Here is a 27,039-nt window from a genome sequence, read left to right on the forward strand (position 1 = left end):
GAGGTCACCATGCCCGGGTTGCTGGCTCAATCTCCAGTAGGGCACCTGCAGGAGGCAACTGATCTCATCGATGTTTTTATCTCTCTATCCCTCTCCCTTCCTCTCTCTCTACAAATCAATTCAAATATTTAAAAAATTAAATACTCTCAAATCTCAGGGTTAAATTCATAAATTCTAAACCATTCATACTCTGCAGCCATTACAAAAAATATGGTAGATCTCTAGAACTGACATGAAAAAAGCAAGTCACAGAACAGGATATATGTAGTATGACTCAAGTTCTTATCAAATATAAGTGTATGTGAACATGCAGACATGCACACGGGCATGCATGCAGGTCTGAAAAGATTCATGGTAACCACTTCTGGAGAGAGATTTGTGACTGACCATTATATTTTCTCTCTTGCCATTCTATACCATTGGATTATTTTTTTTATTGAGCATATATTCCCTTTTTAATAAATTTCAACTTTAAAAAAATTAAAGCCATCTTTATTAATGAGGAAGAACTCTAGATGACATAACCCCGGAACACCTTAATGAATATGTCCTCCCGTCATTGTTCAGATGAGAGGAACTTGTCCAACATCCTGCTGCAAGCTAACAATGCAGCTGGACTGGAGCCCAGAGATTCTGGCTTTACCTTGAGGACTTTTTCCTCTGCTGCATGCTGCCATTGGAAGTGCTTGCACAGGCAGGGTAATGATGACCCCAAAGGTGAGTTTAAGGTCACTTGATGCACCCTGGCTGAAGAAGCCCTGGCAAAGGCCTCTACTTAGCCACAGGTCAGCCTGCCCCCAGAAAGTTGTTGCAGCACCTCAAAGCCAAAAATATCAGCTTTGACTTGTAGTATGTTACTGGTCTGCTCTGCAGTTTTCCTAGCCCTGGAAGGTTAGATCCAACAATCTAGGAAGCTGAAAAAGGGACTAGTCTTTATGAAGTAAGCACAGTGTGATCACAGAAAAAAGTGACCCCAGGCTCTCTAGAAAGGTTGTGTTTCATATACTCATTTCAAATAGAGAATTGTGTTACTTGCTCTAGAAAGATACCCTCTCTAGAAGAGTTTCAGTATTGTACAAACCATTGGGATTAGGAAGGAAGAAGCTTCAGTTGTCTGAAAACTTTCCTTGTGTATACCACCTCATTTCTAGATGTTCTTACTGCTATGTTCCCCTAAGTCAGGACTACATGATTTGCTCCTTAGTTTTTCAGATTGATAATAGACATTCCTGGGCCCCTGGAGACCAGTCATTTATGCATCAGAATTTTTATTGGGGGTATAAAAATGACCTTGATGCTCAAATCAATCTATTTTTTATATGTTTTTATTGATTTCAGAAAGGAAGGGAGAGATAGAAACATCAGTAATGAGAGAATCACTGATTGGCTACCTCCTGCACTCCCCCTACTGGGGATAGGGCACATGCCTGGGTTGTATGCTCAAACTGGGAATAGAACTGTGACCTCCTGGTTCATAGGTTGATACTCAACCACTGAGCCATGTCAACTGGGCTAAATCTTTAGTTTTAAATTGACTTTTTCTTTTGAGGTAATTGTAAATTCACATGGAAGTGTAAGAAATACTACAGAGGGATCCTGTACATCCTATACCCAGTTTCCCAATGGTAATATCCTGTAAAATTATAATGTCACAGCCAGGAGATTGACATTGATATAGTCTAGTGATCTTATTCAGGTTTTTCCAATTTTACTTGTATTCATCTGGATGTGTGGATGTTTTCCCTCTTATGCAATTTAAAAAAAAAATTTTTATTGATTTTAGAGAGGAAGGGTAAGGGAGAGAGAGATAGAAACATCAATGATGAGAGCAAATCATTGATTGGTTGCCTCCTGCACAACCCCCACTAGGGATTGAGCCTGCCACCCAGGCATGTGCCCTGACCAGGAATCGAACTGTGACCTCCTGATTCATAGATTGAGGCTAAACCACTGAGCCACGCCGGCTGGGTCCTCTTATACAATTTTATTACCTGTGTAGGTTCATGTATCCACCTTGATAGTCCAAACAAAGAACAGTTCCCTGATTACAAAGAACTCCCTTGCTGTCCTTTTTATAAACAGAACCCCTCCCTCCTGCTACCCTCCCACCATTTCCCTCACCTTACCACTAATTTGTTATCTACCCATAGAACTTGGCAATTTAGAACAAGTTATGTAAATGGAATCATCTAGTATGTAATGTGTGGGGATTTTTTACTCAGCATAATTGCCTTGAGATCCATCCAAGTTATTGCATGTATCAATAGTTTGTTGGTTTTTTTCTTGCTGAATAATATTCCATGATTTATCAGTTTATGAAGGTCATCTGGGTTGTTTCTAATATTTGGCGATAAGTACTTATATACAGGTTTTATTTTTATTTATTTTTATTTTTTTTTATATACAGGTTTTTGTATGAACATGAATTTTCATTTCTTTGGGGAAAATGCCCAGGAGTATAATTGCTGAGTCATATGATAGTTGTAGATTTAGATTTTTTAAATAATATTTCAAAACTGTTTCCTAGAGTTGTTTTACCATTTTATACTCCCACTGGCAATATATGTGATCCAGTTTCTCTGCATTGTCAGCACTTAGTGTTATTACTGGGGGTTTTTATTATAGTCATTCTGATAGGTGTGTAATGGTAAAGCGTTGTGTTTTAATTTGCATTTCCCTAATTCCATATGCTTTCTGGCCATTTGTATAAACTCTTCAGTGAAATTTCTCTTCATGGCTTTGCCCATTTTCTAGTCAGATTTTTTTTTTACTGTTGAATTTTGAGAGTTCCTCATATATTCTAGACACTAGTCCTTAGTCAGATATGTTTTGAAATATTTTCTTCTACTCTGTAGCTTGTCGTTTCATCTTTTTAACAAGGTCTTTTGCAAAAGGAAATGTTTTAAATTTGATGAGATCTGATTTAACTTTTTTTTTCTTTTATGGATCATGGTTTTGCTTTCAGGCCTATGAACTCTTCACCCAGATCTTAGACTTGAAGATTTTGATAGGGCTTATGTTAAAGACATAATAAGGTCAATTGGAGGAGAGTTGACATCTAACTGAGTCTTCAAATCTATGAACACAGTATGCCTCTTTGCTTATTAAGGTAGTCTCTGATTTCTCAGATTAGCATATTATTTTCAGCATGCTCTTTTTCTGTTTGTTATCAGGTTCATAAAATGAGTTGGGAATTAGTCTTCCTCTGTTTTCTGGAAGAGATTGTGTGAAATTGGTGTTAATTCCTCTTTAAATATTTGGTAGAATTCAGCAGTGAAACCATAAAAACCTGGAAATTAAGTTTTGGGAAGTTTTACATTTAAAAATTCAGTTTCATTAATGGTTATAGGAATATTCAGATTATGTGTTTCACCTAGGTTGAATTGTGGTGTTTTTGTGTGTATTTTTTTAATGTATTTTTATTGATTTCAGAGAGGTAGGGAGAGGGAGATAGAAACATCAATGATGAGAGAGAATCATTGATTGGCCGCCTCCTACATGCCCTCCACTGGGGATCAAGCCCGAAACCCAGGCTTGTGCCCTTGACCAGAATTGAACCCAGGACTCTTCAGTCTGCAGGCTGATGCTCTATCCATTGAGCCAAACCAACTAGGGCATTGAATTGTGTTTTTATTGTAGTAAACATACTTAACAAAATTTACCATTTTAACCATTTGTGTATGATTCATTGGCATTAAGTACATTCCCAGTATTTTTTAAACATCACCAATGTTTAACCTTTTGAGGAACCACCAAACTCTTTTCCACAACAGCAGCACCATTTTACATTCCCACCAGCAATGTACCAGGGTTTCAATTTATTCACATCCTCTCCAACACTTGCTGTTTTTTTCTTTTGATAATTGTTATCCTAATGAGTGTAAAGTCGTATCTCATTATGGATTTAATTTGCATTTTCCTAGTTTCTAGCAATGCTGAACATGTTTACATGTGTTTATTGGTCATTTGTGTATCTTCTTTGAAGACATGTCTATTCAAGCCCTTTGCCCATTTTAAAATATCACTGGTTTTTTAATGCTGAGTTGTAGGATTCTTTTATATAGTCTGGATTTTAATGTCTTACTGGATATGTGATTTACAAATATATTCTCTTATTCTATGGATTGTCTTTTCACTCTCTTGATAGTGTCTTTTGTACAAAAGTTTTCAAATGTTGATCCAGGCAAATTTATCTATCAGTTTACCTGTGCTTTTGGTGTCATATCCAAGAAATTATCACCAAATCCAATATCATGGTTTTCCCCTATATTTTTTCTAAGAGTTATATACTTTTAGCTCTTGTGTTTAGGTCTTTGATCAATTTCAAATTAATTTTTATATATGGTGTAAGGTAAGGTTCCAACTTCATTTTTGCATATTCGGTTTCTTGGAACCTTTGTCAAGAATCTATTGACCATATATGTGAGAGTTTATTTCTGGGTACTCCATTCTATTCCATTGGTCTATATGTCTGTTCTTATGCCAGTACCACACTGTTTTGATTATTATAGATTTGTAGTAAGTTTTGAAATTAAGAAAGTGTGAATCCTTCAACTTATGTTGTTTTTCAAGTTTGTTTTGGCTATTTGGGGTCTTTTTAGATTCCATATGAATTTTAGGGTGGTTTTTAATATCTCTGCAAAAAAAATGTGAAAACTATTGGAGGTCTGTAGGTCACATGTGGGACAACATCCACCTCACCACCCATCCTCTGAAGAAATGTGAGCAGAACTTCTCATTTAAACCTCCTACATCTCCTTGTCATCCTTCTCTAAGTGATTCTCAGAGGCCTACGAGGAGCCTCAAGCACCAAGACCAGGGTACGCTACTCATGATGTGACTTCCCTGAGCCATGAAGTGGCTGCTATATTTTGTTACTAAATGTGCTCCTCTCGCTGTTCCCCTCCCTCTTTTAGAGAGATGGGACCATGTCACTACCACAACCAAGAGGCCTGGAACGACCAGAGCTCCGGCAAAGCCTGCAGGTAACATGCTACTCTAATGAGGGCAATGAGGAAAGACCCCATGGAGCTCTCTCTGGGGTAGTGTCCAAGTGAGCTGTCATTTAACCAACTGATTTTCTCTTTTATAAAGTTGATGATTTTGACTTGGCTGATGCCTTGGATGATCGAAATGATCGAGATGATGGCCGTAGGAAGCCGAGTGCGGGAGGAGGAGGTAAGTTGTAGCTGGTTGAAAGCACTGGCCAGCACTGTAGCTCACTGGTCGAGTTGTAGCTCATTCACTACTACAGCCCACAGAGCCACTCCTGGCCTGGCAGAGCTGGGGGCACTTCAAGGCACAGGAGAACCCTAAAACAGTGTTCTCAAACTTTTTGGACCCCCCAAATTATTGAGGATCTCAAGGATTTTTGGTTATGTGGGTCACATCTGTCAATATCTATCATCTTCTAACTTAAAACTGAAAAAAAAATTATTTATTAATGAAAAATAAACAGCAATAAACCCATGCATAATAACATAAATAGCATAGTATCATGTGAAATAACAATGCTTGGCAAGACAAAAGAGGACTTTAATGAGAAGAATTTTTGCAAATTGATATAATGGCTATCTTAGTGGGAGTGCTAGAGTCTCACTGCTGGTTCCGGATTCAGTTGTAACATGTTATAATGGTTGAAGTATATGGAGGGAATCTGGCCTCATATAGATATGCAGCTGGGAAAGGGAGGAATATTTTAATAGACTTTTCAGATCACTGTGGACATTCTTGGATAAGACACTAAAAACTTAAAACTCGCCGAAACTGGTTTGGCTGAGTGGATAGAGCGTCGGCCTGCGAACTGAAAGGTCCCAGGTTCGATTCCGGTCAAAGGCACGTACCTTGGTTGTGGGCACATCCCCGATGGGGGGTGTGCAGGAGGCAGCTGATCGATGTTTCTCTCGCATCGATGTTTCTAACTCTCTATCTCTCTCCCTTACTCTCTGTAAAAAATCAATAAAATATATTTTAAAAAATAATAAAAACTTAAAACTCAACCAGTAGTTACTTCTTTCAGGCTAAGTGCAATCTCTACATATAAAAGGCTAATATGCAAAGTGTCCCCTCAGGAGTTCAACTGGGAGACTGGGTGTTTGATTGCTTGCCATGATGTGTGCTGACCACCAGGGGGCAGCGTGGAATGAAGGAAGGCTCTGGTTGGCCCTGATCCCTGGGCAGGCCTAGGGACCCTACCCATGCACGAATTTCATGGTGTGGAATATAAAATTGTATCAATGAACTTCCCATAGTTGAGTTAAACACCATTCTTGATTATGTACATTGTGATTTGGTCATTTGGAAAATATTGTTGCCCCGAGGTCCTTTGATCTTCCAAATAATGCCAAGTTTCATTATGCAATTCCCTAAATTCACTTAAAAAATATATATTTTATTGATTTTTTACAGAGAGGAAGGGAGAGGGATAGAGACTTAGAAACATCACTGAGAGAGAAGCATCGATCAGCTGCCTCCTGCACATCCCCTACTGGAGATGTGCCCGCAACCAAGGTACATGCCCTTGATCGGAATTGAACCTGGGACCCTTCAGTCCGCAGGTCGATGCTCTATCCACTGAGCCAAACTGGTTAGGGCTAAATTCACTTTTGTTGATATTACCACCCATCTCATCAGAAAAAGTCTTTTTAAAAAAAATATTTTTACTGATTTCAGAGATGAAGGGAGAGGGGAGAAAGAGATAGAAATATCAAAGATGAGAGAGGATCATTGATTGGCTGCCTCCTACATGTCCCCTACTGGGGATCGAGCCCATAACCCAGGCATGTGCCCTTGATTAGAATCGAACCTGGGACCCTTCAGTCCACAGGCTGATGCTCTATCTACTAAGCCAAACCAGCTAAGGCAGAAAAAATCTTTATGTAAGGGGAAGCTATTATGTTCACAGTGGTAGATAAAGATTTTTGAAATTTTAATTCTTATTTGAAATCTTATCATTGACAACAAATACCTCCAGGGGTTTTAAGTGACAGCCTATTTTATTCATTTTTAAGAAATCATCAGCCATATATTTAAGCTGCCACAATCATAGTTTGCCCATCATTCAATCTTCTTTCCTGTGAAAGTTGTCTTACATGACACAAAGCAGCTAAAACAACTCATGACTGAACCAATCACGCAGGTGCTTTTATGAATCAACTATAATGTTTTGGAGTGCAACAGAACTGCTTTAAGCATACTTTCACTTCATTACATAGAATATTAAAACAATATGTACTTAGTGGTTGAGCTACAATAAAATTAATTACTCTGTTTCCTAGTATTAGTTTTCTATTGCTGCATAACAATTGATCCCAAACTTAGTGAATTAAGACAACACCCATTTATTATCTCAATTTCTTTTGTTGGGGAGTTCAGGAACAGCTAAGCTAAGTTTTCTGTTTAGGGCTTCACACAGCTTCAGTCAAGATGTTGACCAAATCTGTGGTCTCATCTGGGATTGGGTTCTCTTCCAAGGTCATGTAGTTGTTGACTGAGTACATTTCCTTGCAATTGTAGAACTAATGGACCTTTGCTTCTCCAGGACGAGTAGGAGAAAGACAGTACAGATACAGAGAGGGGTAGAGTGGAAGAGGACGACTAACTGTCGTGTTTCTAGTATCTGAGTTCAGAGAAGGTCTCAACACTGTTTTAAAGGTCTCATCTGATTAAGTCAGGCCTTTCCAGGATAATCTCCTGTTTGATGAATACAAAGCCATACTCATTTGGTGCCTTAATTACATCTGCTAAATCCCTTCACTTTCGTAATGTAATATAACCTAATAACTGGGGCAATAGCCATCCTATTCATGGTCCTGCTGGCACTCAAAGTAATGGGATATTATACAGGATGGGTATACTAGTGGGAGGGAATCTTGGGGGCCATCTTAGAATTTTGCCTACCACATTGATCAAGAACATTCTTAAGGGGCAATCATTGTCTGGGGTTGTTGGGCAACATTAACCTATACAAGTTTCTTGTCACTGAAAAATGTATTTTTGGCACTGAAGTATATATATTTTTTTTCTCCAGGTTTTTCAGACAAGGATCTCGAAGACGTATTAGGGGGTGGTGACTACAAACCCGACAAGGGTAGAGGTAGGGACATTGATCTGTCCAAACACCTTATTCTCATTTACAATGTGATTACATGATTAACCTCTGGGAAGTCAGAGTTAGTTCCCAGACATCTGCGCTTGCAACTTGGGGCTCACTTGGAATGATGTGAGCTTTGCAGCTCAAGGAGGAGAGTTTATAAGCCAATTTGGAAAAGTCACACATTTTCTCTGATGTTCCTAAAGCCAGGGTGCTGCATGGGTTATCGTCTCTACATTAGAAGAAGCCATTTGCCAAGGCAGCACCAGTTACAGTAACTGAGGGTTACAGGACTCATTGGGAAGTCCCCAACCTGGGAAGCCTGTCACTTTTGGGATGGGAGAAGAAAAATCACTGTGACAAGCATTTTTTAAAGAGACCCATAGCAAGCCAAACATCTTTTAAAAAATAAAATAAAATAAATATATTTATTAATTTTAGAGAGATAAAAACATCGAGGAGAGAGAAACATTAATCAGTTGCCTTCTGCTTGCCCCTACTGGGGATTGAGCCTGCAACTTGGGCATGTGCCCTGACTGGGAATCAAACCAATGACCACTTGGTGTATGGGTTGATGCTCAACCACTGAGCAACATTGGCCAGACAAGCCAAACAGCTTTTAAAATGTCTTTTTATTTTGACATAGTCTAATGCCCACAAGAAGTAAAAGCTGTGTATCTATCACCTACTTTCCCTATCTTACATAACCATAGTACATTGTCAAAACCAGGAAGCTGATATTGGTATAATACTGTTATTAAGTCAAGCATCAGCCTTGTTTAAATTTTATTAGATTTTATATGCACTCATGTGTGTGTTTATGTGTGTGCACATGTGTGCATGTAGGTCTATCACATTTTATCACAAGTGTAGATTTTAGTAACCATGCGCACAATCTGTATTCAAAATGCATAACTCTTCCATCACAAGGGAACGCCCTCATGCTAAACCTTCACAGTCACATCCTCCCCCAAAGCCAGTTATTTTTAATTGCCCAAAACACCAATGATGCAAAACTTTTATCATAATACTAGAGGCCCACTGCACGGGATTTGTGCACTGGTGGGGGGCATGGCCTGCGGGGATCAGCCCACTGTGGGAGCGCCGCTCATCCCGGTCAGCTGAGTGGCTGTGGACCCACCCTCTGAGTGGCTGCTCCCTGGTCTGGCATCTTCTGTGGAGCCAGAGCACTCACCCCTCCAGGGGACCTGGTCGGGGCCGGGCCCAGGGACAATAGCACTGAGAGGCGGCAGAGTTGGCCTCAGTCCTGCAGCGGCCATGAACCTGCCTCCCAGCCTCTGGGGTCAGCTCTGCGAGCCTGGTGGCGATGCTGCATGGCCTGTGGGCATCTGGAGGAGGCAGCAGTGAGCAAGGAGGAGAAGCCTGGGGCGAGGAGGCGACGGCCTGTTGGCTTGGGGTTTGCAGCGGGACCAGCCACTCATCCCGGTTAGCCAAGTGGCACTCCCACCATGGTAGTGCACTGACCGCCAGGGGGGAGCCCCTGGTGATCAGTATGCGTCATAGCGACTGGTCCACTGGTCGTTCTGCCGTTCACTCGCTGGGCTTTTATTATATAGGGTATGTCAAGATTTGATCCTAATATGGAGAGAATGTTAGCCAAATTTGATATGACACAACAGGTTATGGTTGTAATTTGTGATTGTTACATATGGTTGTAACCTGTTCTGATGGTAAGCTATGGTTGTAGCAGTTTGTGGTTGTAACTTGCTGTGATGGTACATTGTTGCGGTTATGCATGTAAGAAGTTATGAGTGTATTTGGTTGTAACCCTGTGACACTCCATGCAGTCCTGGCAGTGGTACTAGCATTTGCTCCTTTCTTGCAGGAACTGTGTACTTTTCATATGGAAAGAGTGTTTTCTTCTGATCAAAGGATACTGTAGTCAAATTTGTCCTTCAAAACACATTTCCAGACAGTGTCATCTTGAGTAAAAAGCTCTAAAGGCCTCTAAATGAAACTTGCAGGTGTCAGGAGAACATGGAACATTTAAAGGGCAAACCCAGCAAATGAGCCAATTACTCCTGGGTGACAAATGGTATTTCCAGATGGGGAGATGAGGGCAGTAGTAGTGTACGTACCAATGCACATGAATAAAAGTCTGAATGATTTTATTCCTTATTAAAAGTACATGCTTTAGCAATGAGGAAGTGTTAGGAAATTCTTTAATTAGGCTCATATTTGAACTTGTCTTATAAAGAATAATCAGTTGTTAGCTCAAGTTTTACCCTCTGTCATTATGGATGTCCGTAAAGGGAGATAAAAGGGGTCCTAGCAAAAAATACAAGTGTGAAACTGAAACATTTTGATAAGCACATGATGCATTTCTCAGACACTCTCCTCTGTGCCAACATGCTAATGCCATGAATGAAGATAAAACATCACATTTAAATAAATGATGATCTTCAGCCTAAAAACAATTATAATTCATGCAACCTTGGTTCTTAGGCACATAGACTCAACTATAGTTTTGGAGTGTAATTCTGAAGTGTTATTTGTTATATATTTTTTCTCGAGAAAACATTTCGGCTGGCCTTATCGGAGCCCCCTTGCCTGTAGGTGACAGTGACAGTCTTGTCAACAGGTTACATCTGTCATCTCACCTCCCACCTTCCTATGAAATCCCTGGTTGGTGGCTTGCTCAGGCTAAAGGAGCTGCTGGCTCTCCCTATTCTCTTGCTACTAAGATTGCCACATTAACTGACAATGCTGCAAGTCACGTGGGTCTCCTTTAGCAGCTGCAGTGCAGTTGCAGGTTTTTATGGCCTGTGCACTCCACCTCAGTTGAACTAGTCTGGGGGAAGGGGAAATGCGAGTAAGCCTGGGCAAAAAGGCCACAGACTCCAGCTGTTCTCACTGTTCCCTAAAATGGCTGTCTTTGATTGTCCACGGTTAGAGGTGCTTTTTGAGGAGATGATCTGTTCATTCCCTCATGCCAGAAATCCTCCCCTTTAGTATCTTTTGAAACTGGAATATTCTTTCTCTTTGCCTCCCCTCAAGCCCAGACCCACGTCATCTCTGCTTGGGTCATTACCTTAACCTCTTAACTGGTCTCCTGGATATAGTTTTTCCTCCATGCGTGGCCAGAGAGAACCATCAGGAACATGAAAGTGATCTTGTCAGACCTTTGCTTAAAACTATTGTATAGCCCTGACCAGTTTGGCTCAGTGGATAGAGCGTCAGCCTGTGGACTGAAAGGTCCCAGGTTTGATTCTGGTCAAGGGCATGTACCTTGGTTGTGGGCAAATCCCCAGTGGGGGGTGTGCAGGAGGCAGCTGATCGATGTTTCTCTCTCATCGATGTTTCTAACTCTCTATCCCTCTCCCTTCCTCTCTGTAAAAAAATCAATAAAAACAAACAAAACTATTGTATAATAATGAAAAGATAGCCCAGCTAAAAAATGAGCATATGGTTTGAGCAGAACTTCACAAAGGAAGTTATATGAAGATGTTCAAAGTCATTTTTCATTAAGGAAATGCAAATTAAAACCACAAGAGATATCACAACACACCAACAAGAATGGCTAAAATTAGACAAACAATACCAAATGTCAGTCTGGATGTGGAGCAACTGAAACTCATACATTGTTGGTGGGAATGTAAAGTTTCTTATAAAACTGAACATAGACTATGCATTGACCCTACAATTTCACGTATATTCAAGAGAAATATGAGCTTATGTCTAAAAAAATACTTGTAAAAAATGTTCACGGCAGCTTTATTTATAATAGCCAAATAAAAGCAAAAAACTGGGAGCAGCCCAAGTATCAATAGGAGAATCAGTGGATAGATAATTTATAATACACACTCATATGATGGAATAAATTACTGGTACACATAAAAACATGGATAAATGTCAAAACATTATGCTAAGTGAAAGAAGCCAAAGGGGGAAAAAGAGTACATACTAAATGAGCCCAAACATATGAAGTAATAATACTTGCAAACTAATGTGTTATGTTAGAGATGAGATTCATGGCCGCTAGGGCTGGGATACAGATAGGGAGTAATTGAACAGGGACATGAGAGAACTTTCTGGGGGTGATGGTAACATTGTGTATTTTAGTGGGGATATGGATTTTGCAAGTGTATTCATCTACCAAGACTTATCAAATGGTACATGTAAGATTTGTGTATGTAAACTTTACCTTCAAAAGGAATCATAAGCAAATGTGGAACTCTAAATATGTTTAGAGGTCAGTGAATTGATATCTGCAACTCTGAAATGCATCACAAAAATAAGAAAGGGGTAGATGGACAATGATAAAGCAAATAATGCAAAGTGTTCATTATAGAATCCAGATATTGGATATATGAATGTTCTCTCTACAGTGCTTTCAGCTCTTTTGAATGTTATAAAACTTTTTTAAAGCAGCAAACAAAATTCTCTTTAATGACTCCCCTGCCTACAAGATACATTGAAGCCCCTTAGCCTGCTGCCCTATCTTTCAGCCCTGGACCACCAGGTTCCTTTTATTTCCAAACATACATATGAACAAGTAGTGCATATCTTTGGGCCTTCACATTCTGTTTCTCTATCTTAAAAGCCTTTCTTCCACCCGATGAATTCCCACTCATTCCCCAGAGAGTGCTAAGCCATCCATCCTTCAAGAGAGACCTTAGATTGCTTTTTCTCTGTTTTCCATAGCAATTAGACAATTTTACATTCCCATCAATAATATCTGAGGGTCCCAATTTCTTCACATCCTAACCAACACTTAGCTACTTTTTTTTTATTATAGGCATCCTAATGTGTGTAAATCAATATCTCATTGTGGGTTTAATTTGCATTTCCCTAATGACTAATGATGTTGAATGTATTTTCATGTGCTTATTGGCTATTTGTGTGTCTCTGAAGAAATGTCTATTTGCATCCTTTGTATATTTTAAAATCTAGTTATTTGCCTTTTTATTATCAGGTTGTAGAAGTTCTTCATATATTGTCAGTACTAGTTCCTTATTAGATACACAATTTGCAAATATTTTCTCCAATTTGTGGGTTTGTCTTTCCATTGTTTTGGTGATATCCTTTAAAGCACAGAAGGTTTTGATTTTGATGAAATCCAATTTATCCCTTTTTTTTATTTTGTTGCTTGTGCTTTTAGTACTAAAGTTTTTACTTTTGATATATTTTCCTTTTTAAGTTTCTGGATTTAGGGTCATGTTTGGAAACTCATTCCTTGCCCCAAGACAATATAAATGTTGTCCTACATTTTCTTGTAGTGCTTTTATGGCTTCATCTGTTTTATGTTTATTGGGAATTTCCGTGGAAGGTATTGGATTAGATAAATTTATTTTATGTCGGTGGTTCATCAGTTGTCCCAATACTATCTTTTGTACAGCATGCATTTCATAAAGGAACTCGGTTCATTCTGTGCTCAGAGGAAATAGAGTTCTGTTGCCAAATGAGGATCAAAGCCATGACATTGGCTTGGCTAACTGCAATGGCAGGTCTGTGTGGCTGACTTTAATTCAGGTTCATGCAACTAGAAGGGATGGAAGGATCTTAAATGCCTATTTTTTTCTAATTGTTTGTTTAACCTCATAGTGTTTCTAGCTCACATGCCCATCTGAGTAATGAGTCTCCCACAGGATGGGATCACTTTTTTTTGAGGTAGGGGGGAATAACATTTTTTTTTTTTTGGTAATCTTAGGATAACACTTCCATACAGTCACAGGTTGTCAGATAGTGAGGAATTTGTAGAGATGTGTTGAAATTTTGAGTCTTTTTGACAGCCTGGGAGAGTACCAGGTCTCTCTGTCTGCATCTGGATGAACAATAGCCAGCGGCAGTCCTGTTTACATTTCATGTAACACCCTCTTAACTCAGCCATCATACAGACTGTGAGGTTCAAGTTGCTGTGAATCCGCATGACCGTATCATTAACAAGGAAGGAGAGACTTGTGAACACTCAGCTTCATTCCACTTCAAGGTGAAAGAAAGAATAGGTTGAATTGCTCAGATCTGTCTGGAAATCTGGTGACATGTCAGCAGAGGACACCTGTGAGGGGGCTCGCCTCTCCAGCACAGCAGAGGAAGGCCATTGATGAAGCCCTATTGTGGTTTTTAAAATGCCAGTGTTCCTTGTTTTGTAAATAGCCATTCAGATCCAATAATGGATCTTTATAAAATGCATTTAATCCAAGGGTTCAGCCCCAGGTGGGAACATAACAAACCTCATTTTCTCCCACAAGACTCTTTTAAACTTTATTTTTTAGAGCACTCTTAGGTTCACAGCAAAATTGAGCAGAATGTACAGAGAGTTCTCATATCAACCCTGCTCCCACACACCCACAGCCTCCCCCATTACCAACATCCCTTCCCAGAGGGTGGACATTTGTTACGATCCAGGAACCCACATTCCCCGATTCTTTGATTGGTGAGGGAAATGTCAGAGTTCATTGCCTCCAACATCCCAGGGCGATTTCCCCTAAGGACTCAGCTTTGTGAACAGTCTCCCTCCATTAATGAGTGTTATGCCCTGAGAAGAAGAGGACGACATGAAAGGAGTGCTCAAAGCTAATTAATGTCTTGAAATGGCACCGCTTGCTTGGCAGGGAGCTGCTTGATCTGGGGGAGTGTGTGTGTGTGTGTGTGTGTGTGTGTGTGTGTGTGTGTGTGTGTGTTTTATGAAACTTTATCACATGTACAGATTCCTGTGACTACCACCACAGTCAAGATAAAGGACAGCTGTGCCACCACAAGGATCCTGCCTGTTTTCCTTTTATAATCACAGACAGTACCCCCCCCCCTCCTTAACTCCTTTCAGCCACTAATCTCATCTCCATCTCTGTGATATTTCAGAACCTTTTGAATTTCAAAATCCTGGGTAAGGGATTGTCAACCTGCATTTGTGTATGTTCCAAGAACAACTCCAAATCTATGCCAAGCTGGACGTGGAAGCCCTTAAAAACTCTTATGATTTAATCCTGTAGCATCTCGTAAGGATGCTGTGTATGTACTTAAGTTACATGAACAGAAACATCTGGATTTGAAGAAAAGCAGATAAAGTACTAGGCACAGGAAGAAAGTAAATTGAAATATTAATCGTAAATCTCACTGGCTGGTGGGATTATGAATATTTATGCTAGCCTTTCATCTTTTTTAAAACAAAGTTTTATATAAGCTTCAGATAAAGAATAAATACTTCTTACCATAGTAGATACATGGGACACACATACTGTTGTCATTCAGAGTCAGGCTCACCTGACATGGGCCCAGCTCAGCCACCTGTTGGCAAGTCCTTAAGCTTCTGCTCTCTCTTCTGTAAGATGGGGGTGTTAGGTGATCTGCCCCACTCGATTGCAAGGAAATTCAGTGGAGTACTGTGCATTAGGATCTGGGATATAACAAATGCTCAATGCATAGTTGCTCTCATTTTGAAAATAAAAATCCCTACCTGGAATCCTGGGCTTTGCAAGTACTGCTTCATTTGGGAGGTTTACTGCCTGGAGCCTGTGCAGGGGGTAATCAGAAGGGTCAGGGAGTTGGAAAGGGGCTGTCTCTCCTAACCCCGAGCTGAATGGTCACAGACTCACAGCGGACACTATGTGCTTTCATCCTTTCTCCAGGTGATGGTCGGTATGGCAACAATGACGACTCTGAAGCCGGTGAGTTTGAGTCCCAAGATTTCTGTTAGAAACCACAAGGAGACATAGTGCTGGCCCACTCTCCTCACAGAGTTGGCCTACCAGACCTTCCCCTGAATGTTTCCGCTAAAGAACGGTGAGGCCAACAGCAGAGGGACAAAGTCATTTAAAGGAATGAATCATGAAAATATGGATCCCCAGGGAGGTCGTCCCATGGGAAGCTCGCTGGCGTGAGACCCAGAGACCTAACTGGAACTGAATTAAATAGGGACTGCACCATTTCCATGTCCACCTTTTAGGCTTCTCAAAATGGAAATCCTTACAGAAAATGAGAAGCATTTGGCAAGTCCAAGGGGGCACTATGTCATTTGAACCCTTCTGATACAAATGGCTGGGTCTCTCAACACTGGCTCGGAAGTCCTGAGCATTAGAACAAAATTAGGTCAGTGTCTGAGCTAATCCTTGTGTTAACTGTTAGCTTGACCTCTCGAGTCTTCTCATTTCTCCCAACCTCACCTTTACCCAGGAATGTCACCAGAGACTGGCACCATTGCCGGTGTGGCCAGTGCCCTGGCCATGGCCTTGATTGGCGCCGTGACCAGCTACATCTCCTACCAGCAGAAGAAGTTCTGCTTCCGCATCCAGCGTAAGTGGATCTGCCTTGCAGCCACTTGTGGCTGTGCCCGCAGCAATTGCATTCCCCTCACTCTTAGACGTGAACGAATGGTTAAGGCCTTTCAAGGGAAAGGGGCAGAAACATGAGCAAGTTGAGATTCTGGTCTATTCCACAGTCTGCCTGAGAGCAACTCCAGAGAAGACTTCCTGGGGGGGGGGGGAGTTGCAGTTTTGGAAATCCTTGAGGACAGATCTAGGCCAAACTGAAGTGTAAACCAGCCTAGAAGAGAGGATGGGGCTGGACACATTGACCTCGGTCTTCCAGGTTTCCAGTTTCTAGAAGCCAGATTTCTGTGGGGGCAGAGCCCAGTGGCCATTATGATGTTTCCTTGTCATAGAACAGGAGAGACCCTGGGATTTCTGTATGGCCTCAGATTTCACCCAAAGGAATTTGGGAGCTTCAGAGGCTCTAGGGTCAACAGCTCCCTCTCATGCTGTCATTTTTCTCCAGAGCAGAAGACAGCAGTCTCTGGGGACCACTCATTCTGGCAACCTTTCCCTTCCTTTCAGATCCCAAGAAGTCACTGCCCTGGTGTCCCTGCTCCTTCCCTTGTGAGCCAGAACATCTTAAAATACATGGAATTGTGAATTGTTTTAAAGTAGGAATGCAAGAGAGAAACTAGATGTAGTTTTGCCCCTTCCTTTACATGCTAGATTTGTGAAAGCTAGGATGCATCTGTTTTAGGGCATGGTTTTCTATAAGATGTGGTACAAATGGAATTCTATCTTGGAAGCTGTCAGGTACCCCATACCAGAAGCCCTGTGGGAATGCTGTTGGGGCGGGAGGCAGTAAAACCACACTTGTTGGTTTTATAAGCACAGCATTGGTGTGTCACTGTTTGCTGAGAGTATGTCTCTAAGACTGGTGATTTTTAGTTCAAGGGACAGTATCTGACTCAGCAGTAGATTTCCTCTTTCCTGAAGCTTAGGATTATCCCCTATGAGGCTTCTCTTACTCTTCCTCTAGGACTCTGCCCTTAATTCTAGTTGGGAGCTGAGCTCCCCAGAAAATTAACCCGAGTACCAGAATGATTTCCATGAGGATATTGCTGAAATCTCCAACTACTTTTTCATCTGGCCATCATATTTGCTTCTTTTACACAACATTCTTGACCAGGGCCACCACATACAGCTACACAGACTACGCACAGTACTCTGGGGGCACTATTCACATCCCAGTGCACAACCTGCGCAACTGTTCATGGTCTCCCTGCTTGAGATACTGTCAACTCACCAGGGATTGCGAAGCTTGGCTGTAGAGTGGTGTGAACAAGGAATAGTCAGAAGGAGTGCAGACCTGGAGACTGGATTGTCCTTAGAGCTTTCCTTTGTCCCAGCGCAAAATAAAAGAAACAGACTGGCTTAAAACAACAGAAATCTATTCTCTGTCAGTTCTGGAGGCCAGAAGTCCAAGATCAAGGTGTCAGCAGGGTTGGTTCCTTCTGGGAGCTCTAGGAAAGGATCCTTTCTTGCCTCTTCCAGTTTCTGATGGCCCTAGATGTCCCTGATAGAAGGCTGCATCACTTCAGTCTCTGCCTCTGTCTTCACATGGCCTTTCCCTCTGTGTCTGTCTCTCCTATTTTGTCTCTTATATGGACACTTGTCATTAAATGTAGAGTCCACCTGAATAATCCAGCATGATCTCATTTCGAGGTCCTTAACTTGATCACTTCTGCAAAGACTCTTTTCCAAATAAGGTCACATTTACAGGTTCCAGGACATAACTTTTTGGGGGCCACCATTCACTCCAGTACAGCATCATTACCCGAATAGTAAGACCTCCCACAGCCCCATTGGGTAGAAATGATGTACACCCTCATCTCATAGTTGAAACAAAGGCACAGACAGTCCTTGAGGAACTTACTCCAGATGGGAAGCCATGAATCCAGAAGGGGAGCGAGTAGGTAGAAACAGGGAAGAGAAAAAAGGTTGATTTCCAAACCAAAAAAGAGATGTCTGGGTTGTATCTGTTTCTCTGTGGGGGTACTGAGGTGAAATGAGAATACATTATTTTCACATAAAACAGAGAGATCTGAGGTTTTGCAAATTGGATTATCAGGGAAGACAAATAAAACGTGAACACATGAAGGACTTGGTATGTAGAACTGAGCAATTTCTATACTAGAGGCCCAGTGCATGAAAATTCATGCACTAGGGGGGACCCTCAGCCCGGCCTGCCCCCTCTCACAGTCTGGGAACCCTCAGGGGATGTCCGTGGGGAGCAGGCCTAAGCTGCAGTCTGGCCTCCCTCTGTGGGAGGCGACCAGACTGATCAGGGGAAGGCACCACCCCCATCACCCCACTGCTGCTGCCACTGCTGGCCGTGGCATCTTCGAGGCCTGAGCCCCAGGCCTCACAGCCACTGGGGCTCAAGGCTGCTGTGAACCCTGGGCCTCGCAGCCACTGTGGCTTTGTCTGGATGGACATCCACCCTAATTAGCATATTACCCTTTTATTCGTATAGATTTGGGAAAGAATAAACCCAAAAGAGGGAGTGTTAATGACAGCTGAAAGTTTCGTGGCAACAAAGCTGGAAGACATGGATGTAATCTTCCTGGGGGGCAGCCTCGAGGTGAGGGTATTGCTGGGCCAGGTAGTGGGGGTGAGCCTGCTGGTAGGGTGGCATAGGCGAGGGAAGCAAGTGGGTTTTTAGAGCTAATGATGGCTCTGAAGAAGTTCATGGAACCCACTGGCCTCACAGATCCCTGTGTGGGAGCCAATAGGCCTCTCCCCAGCCCCCCATTCAGTCTAAGGGAAGGCTTCCCTCCCTGCTACAGGCTTCAGATCACACCCACTGGCTCCTGTATGAGTGGACCCTCCACCTGTGTCTTTGGCCCCATTTCCCCCCCTTCAGTCTGTTAATGATGTCATTATCATTGTTTAACCTACACTGTCCTGAATCCCTTTACTGGACACTTGTGCAAGTGCTAACATCACTCCCAATTTACACAGAAGGGAATCAAGTATGAAGTATCCCCCAGTTTTGAAAAGGACCTCTTTTGCTTCTGTATCCACTCCCTGTACTACCAAATTTCTCTTCAGTGTTTTTAAGTTGTGTCCATCCTGTCCCTGTGGCCCCCCTCACAGATTCCACCAGTTCTCCTGGATCCTCCTGTCTCCTCATGCCACATCTGTGGCTTACCAATCCTGGGGCTTGTGTCCCCTGCTCTAGGGTCACACCACCACCATGGCCCATGCCTTTCCAGGGCCAGGTCTCCTAGTCCTCTATCTGGATGGTTCCATCAGCCTCCTGCCTGTCCCTATGTTCCCCACACTTCACACTGTGCGGAGCAGCTGAGGGTCCTGCTTAAAAATGCACAGGACCAGCTCTGCCAGGACCTCCCATGTTCCCCACTGCTCCCAGGTCATGGCTGAGCCCCTGAACTTGTCATTCTGTAGTTGGTTCCACTCAAACCACAACCCTCCCCCTTTCGTTCCCCTCCCCACCCTCGCAGCCCTGGCCCCATAAGATTTTCACCGTAGCCATATTCACTTCCTTGAGTGTGCCCTGGGGCCTCCAGCATCCTCTCTTGCTGTCCCCTCTCCTCACTTAGCTTCTCTCATTCTTTGGGCCTGGGCTACCTTCCCAGGAAGCCTTCCTACCCTCCCAGCCTGAGGGCCCTGACCAGATGCCTCTCCTGAATGTGCCCACAGTGCCCCCTGCTGACTGGTATGGAGATCATGGGGCAGGATTGGGCTTGGTTTGTTTCTGCATCTGTGACTGCTGCCCCATTCACTCTCTGAACTGTCAGCCTGTGGGAAGACTGTGTGTGCGTCTTGTGATATGTACCTGGTACCTACGCCGGGTGGGAATCAGGAGGAATCCCATGGATGTGGGGGTGGCTAAGCCCACTGTGAAGCTGGGGGCTGGGAATTCCTGCCCAGGGTGGCCTCAGCTACCACTGCATGGAGGTCAGGAAAGGAAGAACAGAAACCACTCTGCACTGGGTGCACCACGAAGCCCCCCAAGGGGTGGTGCGTGGCTACTAGGAGGGTCTCTTCCCACTGTGGCCCTCAGGGGCTTCCAGCCTTTTCTGCCATCAAAGGGGCTCAGGTTTGGGGAACCCTTTGCTTCCCGTCTCTGTCTTCAGTGCCAAGGGCCAGCGTGTTTCACCGAAAGCCCGTGTGCTTTGTTACCGGGGGCTGAGTTCTTGCTCCAGGGTCCTAAGTTTTGTGTCTTGCCTTCAGATGCAGCAGAAGGTCAAGGTAATAATGTACTTTGACTTATTTTTCTCTTCTGCTTTGGCCTCAATGCCTCATTGTCTCCCCTCCTCCTCCGCCCTCCCCCCATCCCGCTGCTCTTGCTTCTTCTCACCGCTCTCCAGCCCATCCTCTTCCTTGGCACTCTCCAACTTGGCTGCAACCACACCATCTTTAGCTTTCCCTGATACACGTGGGAGGGTGCCACCTGCCAGACTTTCTGTCCCTAGGCTGGGTTCAGGGATGTGTGGGTGGGGGTGAAGGTCCTGTGTGGGATTCAGATGCCCCCTGGCGGTCATCCCTGAGGAGCAACCAGATGACTGCCCACAGATAAAAACCAGTCCAGTGCATGCCACGATGGCAGCTGGACAGTGATCAGAGGTCAAGGCGTCTCCCATCCCCTGCCCATTATCTGGGGATAGCTTCCCCCAGCTGCATCACCTAACCTCTGTCCCACATCGGGGCCAGCTACACCTGCTGACAGATGCCCACATTTTTACTGGACCCATCTGGTGTCGCCTTGAGCCCAGCAAGCATCAGAGCATAAAGACATTCTTTTCTAGGCAAAGAGCCTGAATGTAGCCCAGGAGGGTGGAATGACTTACACTGGTGCCTACTCATTTGGTTGGTTGGTTGTAACCATGACCCAGTGTTCCCACAGACCCAGAGCTCTGATGAGATTTCCAGTTTCTTGCCCATCTAAGGATAAGGCAGGGGCTCTTGACTCTCCCCAAGCAGCAGCAGGGGTGGGGTCCACTCTGAGTCCTGAGTGTCCAGCATGGTGCTGCTCAGTGGCCAGAGCGCTAGCATGCAGAGGATGCTTTGTAGAGTCCCCAAGTCCCTCTCGGAAGTAGGTGGGAGAAAGCCCAAATAACTAGACCAGAGCAGCTGTTACTGGGCCCTAGCTCCTGCATGCGCTAAGGCAGGGACAGTGCCATTCCCACTGCCTAGAGGAGGTGGTTGGCCTCTCCATGCCGGTGTTGCCGGGAAGGCTTTGCAGGCATCTCCAAAGTGAGCTCCACTCAACTATCTGCCCCTCTCTACTCAGCATCCATCAGTTACTCATGCAATGCTTGGCTCCCTCTCTGTCTCCCTGGCCCAACATATGGACCCACGAGTGACACTGAGCCCTGCTTTGGGTGCCCCCTCTGCTGAGCAGAGCTGCTGTCTGGCCCACAATCTACATGCAGTGCCACCTGCCCTATGCGGATGGGGTTTGTTAGAGGCCTTTGCCATGTGATATCATTTCTGAGGATGATGATGAGAATTGGGCAGGCAGCACACTCCCAGCCAGCCACTCTGCCCAAACAAGGACATTTAGGTGGCTCAGGGTGCAGGGTCTGAGTCTGAAGGGAGTTGGAGGACTTGGTTGGGAGTGCTTGATCATGGTGGGAGACCCTTTGGTTCAGTCATTAACTCTGCCCTTTGCCCTTTGCAGAGGGTCTCAATGCAGACTACGTGAAGGGAGAGAACCTGGAAGCTGTTGTGTGTGAAGAACCTCAAGGTAAAGACTTTTTGGTCAGTGTCCCTTGCCAAAGGTCCCCTAGTTGGTGAACCCAGCACTGTGCTAGGGAAGCAGGAAGTGCAGAGGTGTTTGTTTCTAGAATATCCAGGCGGAACAAGGGCTGCAGTGGCCCAGAGGTCCCTGCACTCAGCCCCTGATCAGATGGCCACCACGGAGAGTGGAACCACAGCGAGGGACAGCTGGTGTTGTGTTAAGGACTTCAGTGCGCTATTGGAGCTTGGGCTGTGCTCCTGAGTTATCTGAGCATGAGCCCCTGGCCCATGTACTCGCTGCAATGAAAATAGATGACTCCAGACAAATTCTGATAGAGCCCTGGGGGATATTTTACCCTAGACACATAAACTTTTAATTTGAAAATTGCCAAAGGCAAGAGGGAACTTGGTTAAAACATGGACCCTATTATTGGAACCCGCCTCCCTCCCTCCCTCCCTTATTTCCTCCACCCTCCCTTCCCCCCTCTCCCTCCCTCCCTTTCTCCTTCCTTTCCTCCCTTCCTCCCTCCACCCTCCCTTCCCCCCCCTCCCTCCCTCCCTGTCTCTTTCATGGTCATGAAGTCCGCTCTGGGTGCAGGAGCCATCAGCAATGGAGGCTGCATAAGGTCTGCTGGCCTGGAGGGGCCAATTTCTCAGGGTAGATACCACCTGTGGCTCCAGAATTCGAGTGGGGTGGTCAGGAAAGGCTGTTTTCCTCAGTAGAGGCTGGGTAGGCATCTTGTGGCTGTATTAGAGGGCAGCAGCAGTGGGGGTGCACAGGGTGCCCCATGCCCTTGCTTAGGATGGGTACTTGACAACACTGCACTGAATGAATTAAAGAGCCCTGAATTAAAACATGGGAAAACTGGCTCTACAGTAGCATTCACTATAAGCATTTTTGAAACTGTTAGCCAACATTGTGTGAGCATGTTCTGTGGACCAGATACTGTGTCGAGTGCTTTATTTAAAATCTGCCCAGCAACCCCATCAGAAGCACTCCCATGTTATAGATGAGGAAAGGGGTTGCCCTGACAGGGGACAGAGTGGGCACTAGAGGGGAGTTTGGCCAGGCGGGGCTGTGCTGCCCCAGCCCCTGGACAGGACAGACAGGGAACCAGCTCGCTGTCCCCAGCAGGGGCTGACTTGTGTATTTGTGCCTTCTGTGCAGCATGGAAATGAATCCCTTCTAATGGGCGTCTTCTCTTCCCAGTGAAATACTTAGAACTGCCACCACAGTCCGCGGAGCCACCGCAGCCCCAGCCGCCTCGGATCTGAGGGTCCCTTGCAGCAGCCGCTCACAGTGGTCCTGCCACTGAGGACCAAGATCCTTATTTCATTAGGACCTGCAGCTGCTGTACTGTTCCTTTGATATCATTGGCTTCTCGTTGTTCTAAGTTTTTTGGATGAGCTCTTGGTGTTTGTGAGTTTGGTTTCTGTGCCCTGCAGACAGGGTGGGGTGCCCTCCCTGCCAAAGGTACCCTGAAATCCAGCCTTGGGAGCTGCTGGGTCACCCACTCCCCAAAACTAGACAGTCCCAGGCCTTAATGAGCTGGGGGAGGGGGACCAAGCTGAGGGAGGCCAAGAGGACACTTATGCTTAGGGGACAAAAGATTGGCCACAGGGTAGTGTGATTCCTGAGGTATTACACTGACTCACTGGCAGGTTTCTGCCAAAAGGCATCCCTGGTGTGACCTCAGAGAACTAACACAGCTAACACACGGTGCTTGGAGCCCCTGCAAGGAACGAACCAGTGAACACCAGGTAACACTGGGCACATGACACCTAGGGTGGAGGTGGGGGGTCATTTCTGTCCTTTCCAATTCCAGTTTGACACTTGCTGCTGGGCTTCCAGAGAGCTGGTCAATGTGGAGACTTTACATTTTACATTTATTTAATTGCAAAAATGCATGCCATGCTAGTCCTGCCCTCAGAGTTTAGGAATTTTCTAGACAAGTAGAAGCTGTGACTCTCAGGGCTAATTCCCATCTGATTCCATAGGGGACTGGATGTGGTCTCCAGGCTGGCATGATTAGTTTTTAGGAATCATTAATGTACTAGAAATGCATTTATCCCCCCCCCCCTCTTGTGTTCTTATTTGGTAGCAAAAGCTACAGACATCAAGAATGAGTATCAAAGCCAGAAGCATGCTTGTTGTTTGCTTAGAAATATATTTGAGGGGAAAGGGAGAGGAAGGGAAGGGAGGGAAGGGGAGGGGAGGGGAGGGGAGGGGAGGAGAGGGGAGGAGAGGGGAGGGGAAGGGAGAGGAGAGAAGGGAAGGGGAGAAGAGGGAAAGGATATTTGCTTGGTTTAGCGACATATGCCTGCCTTGGCAAGTTTATAGATATACTGCCTGGCCTGTTGATGATGAGCACTGGGGGCCTGCTCACTGTGGGAAACACCGGAACCTGGGGACTGGCTCCTCACTTGACCTGGCACTATCTTGTTTGGGCTGGAGCAGAGCTGACTTCCTGGAATGTTCTCTTTGGCCCATATGTAGTCCTGTTTCTGGGAGCTCTGCTGTCAGAAGCTGAGCTAGAGTGTGGAGTCACCGTCTATTGATTATAAGTTTGGAGTGTCAAAAGTCAGTCCCTGAAAGCATAATGAAGGTCAGCAGGAAGGTAGGCTCCTATTTACACAAGTTCATGTGCCTCTGCCCTGCACGGGAGGCCCCACCAGTCTCCCAGGCTCTATGTTAGCTCCTTGTCTGCTGAGCTGAGAGAGCCAACTCCAACTTAAGGAAATAGTTGAAATCTGAACAGACCCCATAGGTTATCTAATGCATGCCTCATGTGTTCATTGGCGCACTTGTTTTAAAAATATACTCTGTTGTATGATGGTAATCAGTTCAGTTGGATTGTGTGGCTCAGTGCTGCCCTTCAGATCCATTCCCAATGCAGGCCTGCGGGTCCTAAAATGTCTTCTGTGTGGGGGTACCTCCCATTCAGGCCAGGAGTGTGTGTCTTTGAGGGGGCGTGGAGCACAGGACACTGGAAGAAGGAAAATGTGGCCTCCCCATATTCCAAGAGATTGAGCAGGGGAGGCATTGCTTGCAAGGTATGCCTGTTTCTAACACCTCCCAGCCCTCACTAGCCAGATTGTTGTCAACTTTGCTTGGCTTCTCCATCCCAATGATGACAAGAGCTAATGGCCTGAACCCTGGCCAGTGCTGGGCTGGAGGCAGCTATGAAGGATTTTTGCATCTGTGGCTTGTTGCTACGTAGATAGGTTGACCTCAGGACCCAGGGGCAGCCAGTGTCCTAAGGACAGGAGTCAGAGAGGGATTGTGTTAGGATGTCTGGGCACCAAGGCCCTCCTGAGGCCTTTAAAGGGGAAAAATAGGGCCAGCATTTGCGTGTGATTAAATACTTCTCTACCTGCCACCGGGAACTGTGGACATTTATAGGGAAGTCAGCCACAGCAGCGAGTAGGATGAGGAGTGATGTAGCTTGTGTGGCCCCTGGCATGGTGAGGATTGGCACTGGAATTAGTGCTGTTGGGTTTCTCCCCTTAGCTTTAACCTGAGGCTTGCGGTGGCAAAGAGCCTGCACTCCTCCATCTGGGATGAGAAGTCAACACATTCTGTAAAGCCACATTCTGAGCAGCACTGACTTCAGTTGCCAAACCCATTTTGTTCCTCCCTAGCTCTCTGGGTGCCTTTTGCAGAATGAGTGCTCAGACTTGCTGCTAGTGGCTGGCCAAGCCTGGAAAGTCACTCAGCCACCCATTTGCTGAGCTGTCATCCCAGGTGGAGTACTGATACCTGCAGAAGCCTACAGGGCTTTTGTAACTATGTGATTATCTGAAAGTTGCATTGGCTGGTGTGGGCCTCTCTCAGGTGATAAGGGAGATAAAGTGAGTGAATTAGAAGGGCCAGTTGAAAAGAGCCAATCCGTATTAGCTTAACGTGGTGGGCAGGTTGGGGGGAGCGGGGGAGGAGAGCTGGCTCAGTGTTAATAACTGAGCACGTGGAGGAAGGAGACATGGCAGTTTTGTGGGGTGGAATACCCTCTCAGGTCAGACCCATAGAACAGTGCCAGTCCACTGCCTTGGCTACATGGGTTGGGAGTTAGTACCAGTTCTCTGAGGAAGAAGAAATAGAGACTGAACGAGTCCCTAGTACTTTTTATGTGCTTGTATTTAAGTGTGAATTGTAAACTGTCTCGTCTTTGCATTAAACAAAATGGAACCTAAGAGATTATTGCATTGTGATGGTGTCTAAGGCACTTCCTTTGTCAGGTGATGCTGTTTTTTCCTTAATTATGATATGGAGCTGACCTCCTCCACACCCTCCCCGCCAAAGGTATTTCTCTGGAAGGAGAGAGGTAGGTTAGGGCTTCCAGGGGGTGGCCCCCCTCAGGGTATAAGGAGCTAAAGCCTAGAGCTATACAGTGACGTGCCTGATGTTCCAGGGTGCGTAGGGGGTAAGGGGTGGGTGGGAGAGCAGAGGCAGGCCCCAGACTCTTGACTCCCAAGCCCACTGCTTTGCCTTCTTCAATGAATGGCAGTAGCAAGGGTGGCTGTGAGGTCTGTGCAGTGGTTTCAGCCAGACAAACTGAGCAGGGAGGGGGGCCCTGCACACCATCACTCATTGCTGCTCTGTGTGGAATGGCCTGTTTGGGATAAAGTGTGCTCTTGTCATGACCCCACAGCTTGGCTTACAAACTGAAAAGACAGCCTGACATTTCAGCGTGAGCAAGATGCGGTGGACACTAGGAGGGCTTCCACATTGAGGTGGGTGACATTTTTGTTGTAGTAGTAAAACAGCACTAAGTCTTCAAACCCAAACCCACCGAGTGACTTTTCAGTGCAGAGGTTCTGCATGGCCAACTGGGGTCTCACACAGTGGCCCTCCTAGCCTTGCTACTCAGCTGTCACTGCTGAGGACTACAGCTCCAGTGACTGCTCCATGGAAAGGGACAGGAACCCAGGACTTTTTAAGAAGGGTGAGCCTCAAGGGTACCATGGTTT

The 27,039-nt window shown here is 44.8% G+C and overlaps 1 protein-coding gene across 1 annotated transcript in view; it reads left to right on the forward strand.

Moving 5' to 3' along the window:
• CD99L2 (CD99 molecule like 2) overlaps window positions 1-26,993 on the forward strand; it is a 100,171-nt gene extending 73,178 nt beyond the window's left edge. Inside the window, exons 5-11 of the mRNA XM_079764271.1 lie at window positions 4,917-4,985; window positions 5,095-5,178; window positions 8,030-8,095; window positions 15,682-15,720; window positions 16,226-16,345; window positions 22,013-22,078; window positions 23,282-26,993. Coding sequence (XP_079620397.1) covers window positions 4,917-4,985; window positions 5,095-5,178; window positions 8,030-8,095; window positions 15,682-15,720; window positions 16,226-16,345; window positions 22,013-22,078; window positions 23,282-23,346 — 509 coding nt within the window. The 3' untranslated portion in view covers window positions 23,347-26,993. The remainder of the gene's footprint in view (window positions 1-4,916; window positions 4,986-5,094; window positions 5,179-8,029; window positions 8,096-15,681; window positions 15,721-16,225; window positions 16,346-22,012; window positions 22,079-23,281) is intronic.
• The last annotated feature ends 46 nt before the right edge of the window (window positions 26,994-27,039 follow it).

The sequence above is a fragment of the Cnephaeus nilssonii genome (assembly GCF_951640355.1).
Source record: "Cnephaeus nilssonii genome assembly, chromosome: X".
Lineage (NCBI taxonomy): Eukaryota > Metazoa > Chordata > Mammalia > Chiroptera > Vespertilionidae > Cnephaeus > Cnephaeus nilssonii.